General features: G+C 36.1%; 1 protein-coding gene across 1 annotated transcript; it reads left to right on the forward strand.

Annotated features, from left to right (window-relative positions):
• Positions 1 to 1,220: 1,220 nt before the first annotated feature.
• LOC140159360 (uncharacterized) lies at positions 1,221 to 13,468 on the forward strand. Its single transcript, XM_072182807.1, has 9 exons — positions 1,221 to 1,339; positions 5,628 to 6,866; positions 8,321 to 8,392; positions 9,097 to 9,185; positions 9,513 to 9,696; positions 9,929 to 10,017; positions 11,304 to 11,490; positions 12,896 to 13,010; positions 13,204 to 13,468. Exons 1-9 carry the CDS (start codon positions 1,279 to 1,281, stop codon positions 13,394 to 13,396), a joined length of 2,229 nt encoding a protein of 742 aa, XP_072038908.1. The 5' UTR covers positions 1,221 to 1,278; the 3' UTR covers positions 13,397 to 13,468.
• Positions 13,469 to 14,244: the final 776 nt, after the last annotated feature.

Consider the following 14,244-nt stretch of genomic DNA (forward strand, 5'->3'; position numbering starts at 1 on the left):
GATGCGTGTGACCAAGTTTGGTCAAAATCGGCCTCAGCATGAAGGTGTTGCCAGAAGAAAGAAAGAAACAGTTAGATTTCAAGACCTAGTCGTAGTAAAGCCTAGGTAACAAACAAAATACCCCAACAACAAACAGGTAAACAAAGAAAAGCAGTTAAAGAGTCTTTAGTAGAAAAAAAACCAAGTGTAATAATTGTAAAACTGGATGGCTTTCAAACCCTCTCTTGTTGTTGTTTTCCTAAAGCTCAATGTTATATCTATTTTATGACAAATTATTTCCAAGAGACTAGCATAAAAGTGGTTGCGATGGAAAATAAATATATGAACCATCAAAGAACATTGTTGCCACTTAAAGGGGAGTGAAACAATAAATCAGAGGTCAAACGAATGTAATTTTCGGGTCACTTATTACTTACAAATATAACTCTCAAGCTTGATTAGTTGGGTTATTCATTCTTCACATATAGAATATTTATTCTTCACAGTCTGTTCAGAATAAAAAATCAGAAAAAAAAGGTAAAATAAAATAGTGTGCTATCATTATAAATAATTATTTCATCGGCAACAAAATAGTCGCAACATTCTTTGGATTTTCTATAATACAAAATATCTTGTACTATTATATTAGGTGGCAAGATGTCGGTATGGAACTCTTCTATTTAGCAATAATATATTAAGTACCAACTTTCTTAATACTACCATTACGCAACGTTAAGTGTATTTTCCCAATAAAAGATTGGTCCTACAATTACACCAAGTCATTCGGTGGTATAATAATGTTGTATAATTTAGGCAAGGGAAGGTGAGGATAGATACCAGAGGCGGCGCTACGGGGGTGGGCGGCAAGGGGGCATTCGCCACCCCCTAATATTTTTCTTGTCCCTTGATTGCCCCCCACTTTTGAGGCCAAAACCCCCAAAATAACGTAAATTTCCCCCTTTTGCGGCAATTTTGTGCAAAATTTGTCGATTTTGCCCCTGAAATTCACTTTGTCCCCCATCTCGGTGTCGCCACTGGAGGATACACATCTTATAATTCACATCTGAGAGGTTTTAACGCTAACTGAATTCTTTTTTAACGAAACACACATATAGTGTGGGTAAATAAAGTTTATAAGAAAGAGAAAATTTGATTTGGAATATTATTTTTGTATTTAATTATTTATTATTATTCTCTTCGGGACACACTGGAATAAGAGGAAGTAACTTGGTCTAATTCGCGCCATGATATTTGTTGCAAGATACGAATAAATGCAAATCATTTTCAAATACTAAAGCTATGGATTTGAATCACCATTTCATGATTTTGTCGGTTTTCCTGAGTATCATCATAACTCAAAGTAAGTATGCAAGAAATATTTATAATAATGTATATTTATACGAAACGTAAATAGAACGTAAAATGTTTAAAACGTCCGAGAACAGCAAAAGTACATGGTGCATATGGCTAATGTAACAATGGTAGATTATCAGTTATATTTTAATTACGGTTTCAAATATTTTTAGCGAGACTCCCGTTTAAATGTTAAATTAAATTTCCACGTTTGCTATTGTTGGCAAAAAAGTACTGATATAATGGCGGGATGCTCATCCTACCCAACCATCCCGCCAAAAACTGCTTTTGTTGAAAACCCTCATATAATATCAGTACTTTTTTTGATGATTTATTGATGTTTTCTCAAAATTGCTCAAGTGGATATAAGGGGTTTTGAAACTAAGCTCTTCACATACTGACCGACACTCGTATGTGCGACTATGCGTGCATGTATATAGGTAGGATGTCCCATTTCATTGTCAAAGATTCATGTCACTCGCAGGGCAAAAAAAACCAAACAATAAATTTAGAAGAATTATTTTGTTACTAAAATTAACATAACTAATCTTCTCATCGAGGTAAAATTTGCCATGAAAGGCAATTTAAAACAGTGACCGATTTATTTTAAAGTACTCAGGTTTGAACGTGAACTATAAAGTATCCTGCGATTATATAGTAATGCATTATTACAAAAGGAAGCTGCTAGAATTAATTTGCTACTAAGTGTGCATGTCCACTTTTCTGGAGGAAGTTTCACCAAATATTCATGATAGTCAGAACACATCTGGGCCTAATTATATTGTAAGCTCAACAGATTTACTTCCTTTGTTTCAACATTCCACTACTCTACTTTTTAACAATGATCGCCAAAGTTTGTAATAGAATTACGGGCAGCAAACAAAAGTCAGGAGAAAGTACACTAATTTCTATTCTTCACGTACAATAATTTCTATACTATACTTTTTATGCTAGATATGATATTAATATTACAGAATAACTCGATTTTAATCAATACTTCTCCTCTGGTTTTTTTTCTTGCAAACTTATGAAGTACGTAAATATGTATAAACCTCATGGACTCAAATTCTCTACCTATAAAGTGCTATTAAACCATTTTAGTTCGTCATATTTGTCCTATATATTTTTTGTTTACTGTTACTAAGGAATTATAGTAACTCAGATATGCCAGAACCAATGTGTAAGTCATAACAAAAGATAAGATTTATTCTATTCAAGTTGGAGTGAATAGAATAAATAATCCAACCTCCTTCTTAAAATAAAATTAAATGGACATTTGTGAAAAAAACATTTATAGGCCTATACTTATACATGTACTTCCATGTATACGCAGCGATTTATTATAGAGTACTATAGAAATGTGGAGCTGGCAGCCTTAATACATTCTGATGTGTAATCGATCGGCAGGGGCATTCAATTTATTTAAATGAAGCGCCTAAAGTCAGGTGGGTGATAAAGAAGATTACATCGACAACTCAAGCCTCCTTTATAGACTTCAGACCCGCACAAGCACACATTTGGGATACGTGAGAACAATGGTACCACTTTACACATGAATGCCCTTACACATGACTGTATTGTGGTCACTTGTTGATACTCGCCTATTGTGTAAATGCGTTAATATGATGCCGGATCAGTGACCCATTTAATGGCGGAACCCCTTTGTTCGAAACAATGGTACCACTTTTATGAATAGCCTATCGATAAATCAAATCGGCAACAAAGCATTACGTAATCTATTTGCTTTCCTTTTTATCTCTAACCTCCTTGATATAAACTACAAATAGCATCCATTGTGGAACAGATTATGTTATGGCGTACCAAAAGGGCGGAGGGGTTGGGGAGGGGCAGATTCACCCCTGTTAGAAGTCTTGAGAGGGGATGAGGGAGGAAGAGGGGATATGGAGAATTGGAGGGGCCTACATGAAGGGAGAAAGAGGAAAAATGAAGAGAAAGAAGTAATGAAAAGTATATAGAATAATAGAAAGATAAGAGCATATTATTGGAATGACAGTGAGATTGAGAGAGGACAAAAAGAAAGAAAGAGGTGTGAAGAAGGGAAGAGAGAGAAGGAGAGCGAGGGAGTGATAAAGTTAGTGTAGGCCTAGGAAAGAATAAGTACAGAGAAAGAAAAGAAAGGAAAATATATTAATAATAATTATTATACAAATAGAAACTAAACACATAACAGCACTAAGCAGCCATTCGATGACATCAATGCCGTTATGCGTTACGTAATTAAAACGCCCAGTCAGAAGTATTTCGCACCTGCCAAGCACAAGTCACCCAATTTCGAAAACAGTACTTGACGTTGAATGTACACTCTCATGAATATTGAATGGCAACATTTTCCAATATGTCAGCGCTCTAATCAGACACAATAGAACAATGAACGTTGCAGCCCGCTGGTTTATATCATGTGTTGTCAGACGTTAGCAAAGAGACCTCTAAGGCTGTAGGTCAGGTTATAGGTCAACTGGTTGAGGTCAAATTTAAGAATCTATTTTGAACAACATGTGATATTATGATGAGGCATCAATTTTCAGTCTAGTTTGTGTTTTATTGGAAACATATTCAAATGGCATATGATGGATTTAATAGTGAATAAATTTGCCTAGTTTAAATTACTGGATTTGACAAACCAAAATCACAACAGTGAAGCTTATGAAAAGTTACCTAATAATTATGGTGGTATTGGTGGCGAAAAATGCTATTTTTTTCTGATACAGGGTGAGTCAAAAAAAGTGAAATAGAAAAAAGAATCCATTTTGATTTAAGAACCGAGCTGAACCTTTTGGGATTTAAAACATTTTATAAATAACATAAGTGATTTTGTGTGAAAAATATTAGTGATCTTGTGTGAAAAATTCAAGGAATTAGCATTTACCGTTTTTGTTTTTATGACACATTTTATAGCGATACCCAATTTATATAAAAGAGACATCTAAAATTTGAATGTCAGCCCACTCTGTGTAAGGTAGATTTGGAACAACTGCCGTTTTCGTAACCTCATTGGCATTGAAATAAAATGGAGCACCCTAAATGTTATTGCCCTTGATCTTGTTTAAGGAGACGAAACATTATTTGTTGTTATTTTCATTTCCCCTTTACTTTAAAGATGTTCATTCTCTATCCAAAACATATAAATTTGTAGGCGGGTTTTTCAAATGTCGCAAATTGAAGTAGAGTGAATTACAAAATATCCAGTAAGTTGGACATATTGGGATTTAAAAAAAACGGAGTTGGAGTCGAGTGAGGTATGAAGGAATTAAAGTAATGTTGGAAAGTTTGTTTGAACAGACAAAAAAGAGATTAAAAGAACGCAAAAAATCAACCTTATTTTAGTTAAAGTCAGTTTCAGAGCTGGTGTCGTTATTGTGCAGTGTGCTCTCATTCAAAATACATGGTACCTCGTGGACAAATAATGAAATTGGGTATCGCAGCAAAAAGACTCATACAAATTAAACGGTAGTAGCGAGTCACTTCATTTTTTCACAGAAGGTGACTATTGAGTGTAGCATTTACAAAAACTTTCAATAATGGAAAAGTTTAACTTGGTTCTTACATAAATATCGATTCTTTGCTCTATTGCACTTTTTTGACTCACCCTGTAGTTGTGGAGAGGGTGAAAAGCCCACTCACCCAAGCAACATTATGACCCTCCCGTCCCTTAACAGGGATCTTGCAACCAAGTAAGAGGGACGAATGGGTGTCTGTAAAAGTAAGACCTAAGATCTAAGACACCATTTATCATGTACAAAGTCTTAAGACCTGAAAACTAAGACCTGAAAACTAAGACCTGTTAAACTACGACCTTAGACTAATTTTATTCTGAAAATAAATATTGTAGGACAAAATTTCACTGTGCATTCTAAAATAAAAGGTCTAAGGATTCTTATTTCAGAAATCATTTTCTTCTGAGCCAAAAAGAAACCTTTGTTGCTAGTCGCTAATTTTAATAAACAAAATATCATTTTCTTTCATCTAATCTGTTACCGAAACAGAAGTTTAGATTGAAATTTAACTTATTGGAGCGAGAAAGCATGATGACGACATTTTGTAATGTTATTTGCATATTACCACATACCTTGACTTGAGTTTCCGTCGGGGCTTATTTCCTGATGCTCTGTGTCACATGACCATGGTAATGGAGACCTGACAAAACTTATTTTGGTGTGATTCTAACAAAGTAAGTTTATATTGTACATACATAATAATACAATCACTGTGTTAAGTTTGATGAAAATATTGCTGTAAATTAATTTCTCTCGCTCTCTCTTTCTCTGTTTTCACAGGCTTAAGTCAACTTTCTAGACAAACGGAGTACCAATTTGTGTTCGGAATTCCGGACTCGGGATGGGATGATGTTAATCACACCCCACATGTATTCATTACTACATCGCTGACCTTGCCTATTGAAACGACTCTATCTATACCTGGCATCGGCTTCAAGTCAGTCAACGTTGTAACCAAATCTACTGCAGTCGATGTACCCTTACCAGAAAACATTCTCATGATGGCCGGCGATGGAAAACAGAATAAGACAATTATTGTCACAGCATCCAATACTGTGTCTGTCTATGGTTTTGACAGTCCCCGCGGGAATGGGGATGGTTTCATTGCCGTTCCATCTGCACAGCTTGGCACCCAATACTATGCAGTGTCTGCGTCTTATAGATATCAAAATACACACACTTCATTTATCTGCATATCATCTCTAAATGATGACACGTCTGTCTTTATCAAAACAAAATCGGGACAAGAGCACAATCTTAACCTTAATAAATACGAGAGCTATCGATTTGACAGTGTGACAGATGTCTCTGCCACGTTCATCGGGAGTTCTAAGCCAGTGGCAGTTATATCCGGTGGAAACCCTGCTGGAAGTACCAAGATTGAATCAATGTTTGAACAGCTTCCTCCGGTTCACAATTGGGGGAAACATTTCCTTCTGACACCATTCTTGAGCATACAGACGGGGTATCTTTACAGAGTATTCGCGGCAGAAAACTCCACCAGACTTAATATCAACAGTAACTCGGTGACGCTTGATGCTGGGGAATATTACGAGGGTGGCATTTCAGGTGACATAGTCATTTTACTGTCGTCCAATCTCCCAGTCATGGTAATTGAAATTATGAGAGATAGAGACAGTAATTTAGGTCGAGGTGATTATGCAGCTCTCTTGATATCACCAGTGAAACATTACACTAACAACGTCACTTTCCCTGTGTTCCGTTACATAAATACCTATTATACTATAAATTACTACATCAATGTAGTTATTGATTGCTACATGGTCAACGGACTTTTATACGATGACATATATATTGAATCAATGACAGGATGGGATCATCTGACAAGTGAAGACGGATCTATGTGTGTCGTAAGACGGACCGTAACAACTGGGTCTCATAGTGTTTCGCATAGTGACGTGTCAGCCAGATTTACGGTGTCTGTGTACGGAATATGTAACTGTGCGCTTGCGTATGCATTTCCAGCTGGAATTACATACCGCACAGACACGTCTAGAGGTAATGGAGAAATACAACTTAATGGTCAATATCATATCATAAAAACCGTACTCTGTATGATCTGTACAGGCTGTATCAAAATATACCCATCAGTTTTTGGTGTTTATTGACAAGCCTGTTCTTTAATATACTTTTGTTTGGATCCTCTAATAATGCCCGTCATTTATAGTTTTACGACCTTTCATAACATTATCCATCTATAAATAAGGTAACTCCTATGTTGCATTATTTTGTTGAGGTAGTCTTGTCCATTATCACTGGAAACTGAAGTGTACCAATCATTTTGATACACCCTGTACATATTTGCAGACAATTAATAGTATGTTGTTTTTCAGAGTTAGTGGCAAGCATGCCCTACTCTACTTATTTGCAGCAATCAAAAAAATTAAAAGGTCAAAATTACGTTTGTCCACACGTAAAGCCTACGGGACACAGCGACAACGCCTGGTAAATACTTACATACAGGCAGGGAATCTAAATCAATACACGTGTATCTGCTGTGCACGATTTGATGTTCAGAGGATAGATCTTTTAATACCGGGGTAGAAAATGATGAATATCTCCCGTCATTTTCTAAATAAATGGTAAGGCTTGCACTTGAATATATGTGTTGAAAGAACATGATAGTCGTAAGCGTGCGTATTGACAAACAACCGTGCGTTTTGAAATCAAAAACTGACAAAAATTCAGATTTTATATGTGCAGAACAAAAAAATGAGAGCTACCCTCATTCGTAAGCACTCGGGTCACGGAACATAACACGGTACTATAGCGCAGTGCAGACCACTGGTGGACATGGTGGAGGCAGTCTAAAGCAGATGACGTACCAGGGTCACTGACATCTACAGAGGTCAGTGACCAGGCTATTGTCAATAGCCTTAGTTGGAGGTCCCTCGGCCCATAACTCTACGGTCATGTCTTTAAGAAAGGAGATATGTGATATGAATGATCTCGGTCTTGATATTGTTGAGCATATTTTGTTAGCAATTAGCTATGATTATAAACATCAGCACTCGGTAATGTATGCTTGCATGCTTGCAGAGTATGTCCTTGCGTCCTGGAAAAAGATAGCATAAATTTGCGTTTTGTCACCCCTTGCTGTTGTGAACTTTCAGGATAGTGGCCACGTGTCCTGTATACATGGTAAAATCCTTATTATTGTGGATCGTAAAAGATGCTTAGGTAAAACTGCTCTGCCAACGGCTACAACCTGCCGCGCTTGGTGACGATCACACGGGTAGGAGTCCACCCACTTCACGGTAACTCGACCGACACCATACATTTTCTCTAATCGATCACGTAATGTGCCATGTTCAATGATGTCAAATGATAATTGACATTACATTAATGCCACACATATGGTTCCATTATGGTCACCTTACATTTGATCTAATTTGTTCGAGTTTTTATAACTCCGGATAACCCCAGAAAACCTCATTGTTTTGCTTAAACAGATATCAGTACGGAAAGTGGGCTCACAACGTCACCTACGACCATGACAACCCAAACATCTAGATATGAAGAAGGTAGGCATACGTATATAATCATCATTATGTATATTTCAACTTAAGTATAAGGATAATTCACTAAGCATAAGCGTGGAGTTACTGCATTTAGCCGAGCCTGCCGTCTTGTGCGATTATCTGGACAAATTCACGTTTGCGAAGTAATTCATCATACTGTTTGAGTGCATCAGTTATAATTAGTTTCCATTGACTAACACTTTTCCCATGACGTCATCCAGCACGACTTCAAAGAAGGCTTTCAATTGGTTAATTAAATCGGCTGCTTGAACAATTTTAACGGACATAAGCTTACCTTTATAAATTCATGGCTACATGGATCAGCCAAATTTCCCCAGAACCAGTTTCTCATAAATTCCGCTTGTGCGTTTTAAAAATATTTACATTGTGAAAAATGTCGTGCTGTTCAATAACGCTAATCACTATTGTTTTCTATACTGCTGACACAACTGATTTTTCGGCCGGGACCCCAGACTCGAGTTCCCGGATCCACCAGTTTTTTTTGTTCTGCTTCTATATACTTTACGTAGTCGCCCTCTTAGATGCTTAGCGTAAATTAAAACACTGTCACTCAGTTCGGTGACTTCTAAGGAAAGTCAATCACTGCATTAAGTTAGCAACGCGCAATTGAAAGACATTAGAAAAAAACTAACTAGTACAACAACGAATAATGTTATGTATTTTTGTTAAATTATTTCTCGATTCAGAGATGATTCGACTGATACAAGTAGGGACTTCTGATATATATCTGCAATGGGAAGATTTTATGTTGGAGGGTGACATATCCAGCTTCAGGGTAAGTAGTAACGCTCCGTGCTCAAGGTGATATCAACATCAAAGGAAAAAAAATAGTTCCTCTTTTTCTTACAGCTCCTCGTGATCTTCAACATTACTAACATAATCATTGTAGTTGCTACACTATCAATGTTATCGGTTCATATCATAATGATGATGATGATGATGTCAGATGATGATGATGATGATGATGATGATGATGATGATGATGATGATGATGATGATGATGATGATGATAAGGAGGAAGACGACAACGGCGCCGATGGCGATGCACTGTTCGTTATGTCAAATGATACCTGTTGCCATTTACAATAATATTTATATACAGGTATTCTATAGTGTCGGAGATACCTTTGACAGTACAAATGCTGAGGCAATATTCCTTGACGGCGACGAAAATGGTGTGACAATCACTGGACTTGACTCTGCAACTACCTATACGATCCGAGTGGAAGCTGTAACAGACGATGACCGGTATCGCTTAGGGGAGATTCGGGTCACCACTCAGCCAGGTTTTACTATATATTATATATATATCGTCCCAATCTGTAATATAAAGTTAGCTTTTCTTGGATTTCTAATTTTTCTTATTACCGAGTATTCTTTCCATCTCTTACACCTTACACAAACCAGAAGTTAATGCGGCTCTCGGCTTTCCTTCTCATTTAGTTTACTATTATACGTCGTGAAGTGTAAACGTGCGTTCTATCGATAATATTGAATTGTAAATATTATTTTTTTCAGATATTATAAAAGTACTTGACACCAAAGCAACAGAATTAGAAATAGAATGGAATTCCTATCAGCCTGATGAACCGTTAAATCATTACCGAGTACGTATCATGATATGGCTTCATAAATTGAAAGATTTCTCAAACGTTTCAAGATGTTCACTCAAATAAAGTTGTCTGATAATCCCTACCCCTAGATAGGCCGAGCGACACAGGCTAAGCAAATCACGTACACAATATGAGATACCGCAGCGTTTCCATTCATACACGTTTATACGATCTGCGCATGCTCAGTACCTCATATGGCGTTGCCATTCCAAGAAAATTCGATTTGTTGTCAGGTAAAATGCAGGTTTTGTTTTCAATACACTAACTGGAAATTCAATGCACTCAGCTGCGATTGCTGTTTTCTTTAAACACATATATTTTACTGCATTTTCACCGAAACGTTTTTGAACCGTACGATAATAATGGGATATATTCAACTGTTTGAGAATATCATCCCAGCTAACACACTACGTTTTCACGACGTTCGCTGACGTTGGACTTAGGTTGTCATTTACGTTGTAAACACTTAAATCTGTGAATTCGTATTTGTGTTGTGACAACGTTATTTTCGACGTTGATATTTGGACGTTGATATAACATCATTATGACGTTGCAATGACGTTGTTTCGACGTTGATGCAATGTTTGACCAGACCTGGTGACAACGTTTGAATAATACGTTCAGAAAACGTTACACGTATCTGAAAAATAGTTTAGATGTTGACACCATGGAATGTAAATTCTTCCATTCCAAGGAGATTGTTGTCCAGCCAAAATGTCTCCATCGTGTCGTCTGACGATCGCCTTTAGGCGTGAAACTCAAAGTAACGACTTCTATTCCTGAATTTTTATACGCTCTCCATTGAGCATCGTTGTTGCCGGATGTTAATCACGTTGTCTCGACGTATAAAGCAGGTGATTAAAACGTGGTTTAAAAGTCATGAACTGACCCGGATACAACGTCATCTACGGACGTCGTTAGTACGCAAATTTATGACGTTGTTTCGACGTATAAAGCACGTTATTACAACGCCGTATAAGTGTCATGGTCTGACCCCGATACAACGTAATCTACGGACGTCGTAATTATGTTAATTTGTGAACTCGTATTCGTGTTGTGATTTTCGGACGTTGATATAACGTCATAGTGATGTTGTTTTGATGTTCACAACTTGACGTTTTGTCGCTGAGGCTCATTATTTGCCAAGACTAAGACAGACCCTTATTATCAAAATAGTGTAATAGCATTCAATGAAATATGAAAAGTAGTAATCAAGATGATGAAGTTGGAAAATAATTACCGCGGATATACCCTGGATATACCTGTATTATCATTCACAGGTAATTTACAGCAGTGGTGCATTCCTAGACATTGATACGGCTGAATCATTGATAGTGAATCGACTGGACAAGAGAGTGGTCATAACAGGTCTTGCTCCCAACACTGAGTACACGGTTACGGTGGAAGCTGTCACAGAAGAACAGATTATAATCGAGGTTGGAGAGATACAGGTTATGACGGATTCAGGTAAAGCTAATTCATTGGACACCCACTTTAAAAGGGTGCTATGTAGTACCACATGATAATAACATGCATACTGGTTGTTCTGTCATCAACACTAACCGGAGTACATCATCCCTTATTAACAATGTTGTTTATATTCCGTAAAGAATACGGGAAGAAATTCTCGCATCGTTGATTTTAAACATCTTCTGATATAACTATCCCATGATTCTTTGCATAATTTAATCTTTAGATTAGCACCATTGGATCAATTACCCCACCCACCCCTATCCCGGGAAGTAATGGGCATGTAATCTTTGAACAGATTGATTCTCCGACCCCGCCATTATGATCACCATACTGCAGTTACTGTCCGTTTTCCTATACACAATACACAGTGCTCTCACCATTGACGCGTGACCCCTACAAATGATGTATGTTGGGAGAATGGACACTTGCCTAGTTAACATCACTGTGTGAAAAATAACCAGCCAATATTTTATTTATTCTCCAAAACTTCTAGCAAATATATTTCTCTAACATGACCTAAAATTACAGCTAGGTTAGATGTTCAGAAATGGTCGTACTTTTGTAAAATATGAGTGAGGGCAAGGCATAGCTAGCCAACTCCCCGTGTTATTTGAATGGAGATTTGACCGAAAATATTGGTATCGGACCGCTCACTTCTGAAGGATGCCACAAAAAAACCGGTAAAAGCTACATTTAAATTATTCTAAATAGGTTCTAGAAAATAAAGTTTTGTAACATGTCCTAAATTTTTAGCTAATTTAGGTGTTTGGAGAGGGTCGTACTTTTGTGTTTTAGGAAGGACATGTAAACGACAGATAACACCAAAAATATGAAGAAATTATTTCTAAACCGTGTTAAGTCAAAAATCATTATGTTGCTCATTTTCAAGAATGCTGGTTTACAAAAAGCACGACATTGTCTGATTTCGTGAACAAAGCCACACATAACATTGTTTCCTTTCGTTTCCTTTATAATCGGTTACCCAACTGAAGCTATGAATACCAGCTTTATTGCGATATCGCACATGAAAACAGTCACTTGTGCACAACCAGAGAAGATCCGATTTAATCAGTTGAGCTGTTTCAATGAGTGTTATCTTGGTTTAAAAGCTTTTAATGGGGTTAAGTCCTGCAAAGGTCGAGATGAATTCTACTGTAGACATGACTGCATCATGCACACATTCACCAATATTAAGGATTTGCTACTGGCACTTAAACTATTTTCAATCGTAACAACATTATTTATTTATTTATTTATTTATTTATTTATTTATTTATTTATTTATTTATTTATTTATTTATTTATTTATTTATTTATTTATTTATTTATTGATTGGTTTATTTATTGATTGATTGGTTTATTGATTGATTGATTGATTGATTGATGGATTGATTTATAGCAACTATTTCCAACATGACCAACAGCAGGAACGTTGCGTTAATTGGAGGAGCCGCTGGAGGTGGCGCTTTGGTCATCATCATTATCATCATTGTCATAGTTTTGGTGTGTCGAAGGTATTTATTTCATCTATTTATTATTTATTAGACTAAACGCAATATAAATGATGCGCGATGCTATAAATAATTGGTCGAGAGGTGTACAACAAATAGGCTACACGTAACATTTTGCTTTACATAAACCACACAAATTAGAATCAAAACCGTAGGCAATTTCAGAATAAAGAAACATAATACTTTTGTCTTACAGAAATGGTTCATCGAGAAATCAAGACAAGAGATCTACAAAGCAATCCCAATTAGGTGTTACTCCAAAGCCAGGCGTAGCGGGATCTCTGAATTCAGGTTATGAAGATCATAACTCCTTTGACCCTAATGGACATATGGATGAAGCAGGTTACATGGAAATCGTGAGCCATGAATACCAAACTACAATCACCTAGATATTGTATTTGTATTGACATTTTATTAATCCATTGGTATAATTAAAATGACGTGATCTTCTCCTTAACCAAAAATATAATAATAATAATAATAATAATAATAGCTTTATTTATACACGGTAAAAACATGTTCAATATAGTATTGTTCTTCCACATGTCCGTGTGGATATTAAAAATATTACTAACAAACACAAGTTAATTTAAAATATAATATATTAGGGTACATAGACTAAAAACTAAAATTAATACGATCTTTTACTAAAAGACAAAATATATATAATAAATAAAATAGTAACCCTGCACTCTTCCTCATACAGTCACACTCACACATGCACTCCTCTCTCACCTTCTCAACACACATCCTCCATACATCTTTCACAATAAAACGTTATAATATGATTTATGTACAAGTTATATTTAAATTATCAAAATACATCATCAAGACCACTATTGCACAAAAACATACAAAATGATAAATTATTCAAAAATATTATTAGGAAATAAATTATTAAAACACATCGTGATAATTTGCAGACCCACTATTGCACAAATACAGAAATTTCATATTAATATAAAATACTATAAAAGTAGCACCTACGTTCATCTTCATACAAGCACACATATTCCCACCATGAAACAACATACACTCCACTCACCCCTCACTTACATACACGCACACCCCAACTCACCAAGCATATTGTTAAACCCTTTCATCCCCTCAACACGCATCATCCATACCCAAGATCCATACATCATATACGATTTATATACAAATTAAATTTAACTTATTAAAACACATCATCAAGATCACTATTACATAAATAATACAGATATTAAACAATATAAAA

This window comes from Amphiura filiformis, chromosome 8, assembly GCF_039555335.1.
Source record: "Amphiura filiformis chromosome 8, Afil_fr2py, whole genome shotgun sequence".
Taxonomy (NCBI): domain Eukaryota; kingdom Metazoa; phylum Echinodermata; class Ophiuroidea; order Amphilepidida; family Amphiuridae; genus Amphiura; species Amphiura filiformis.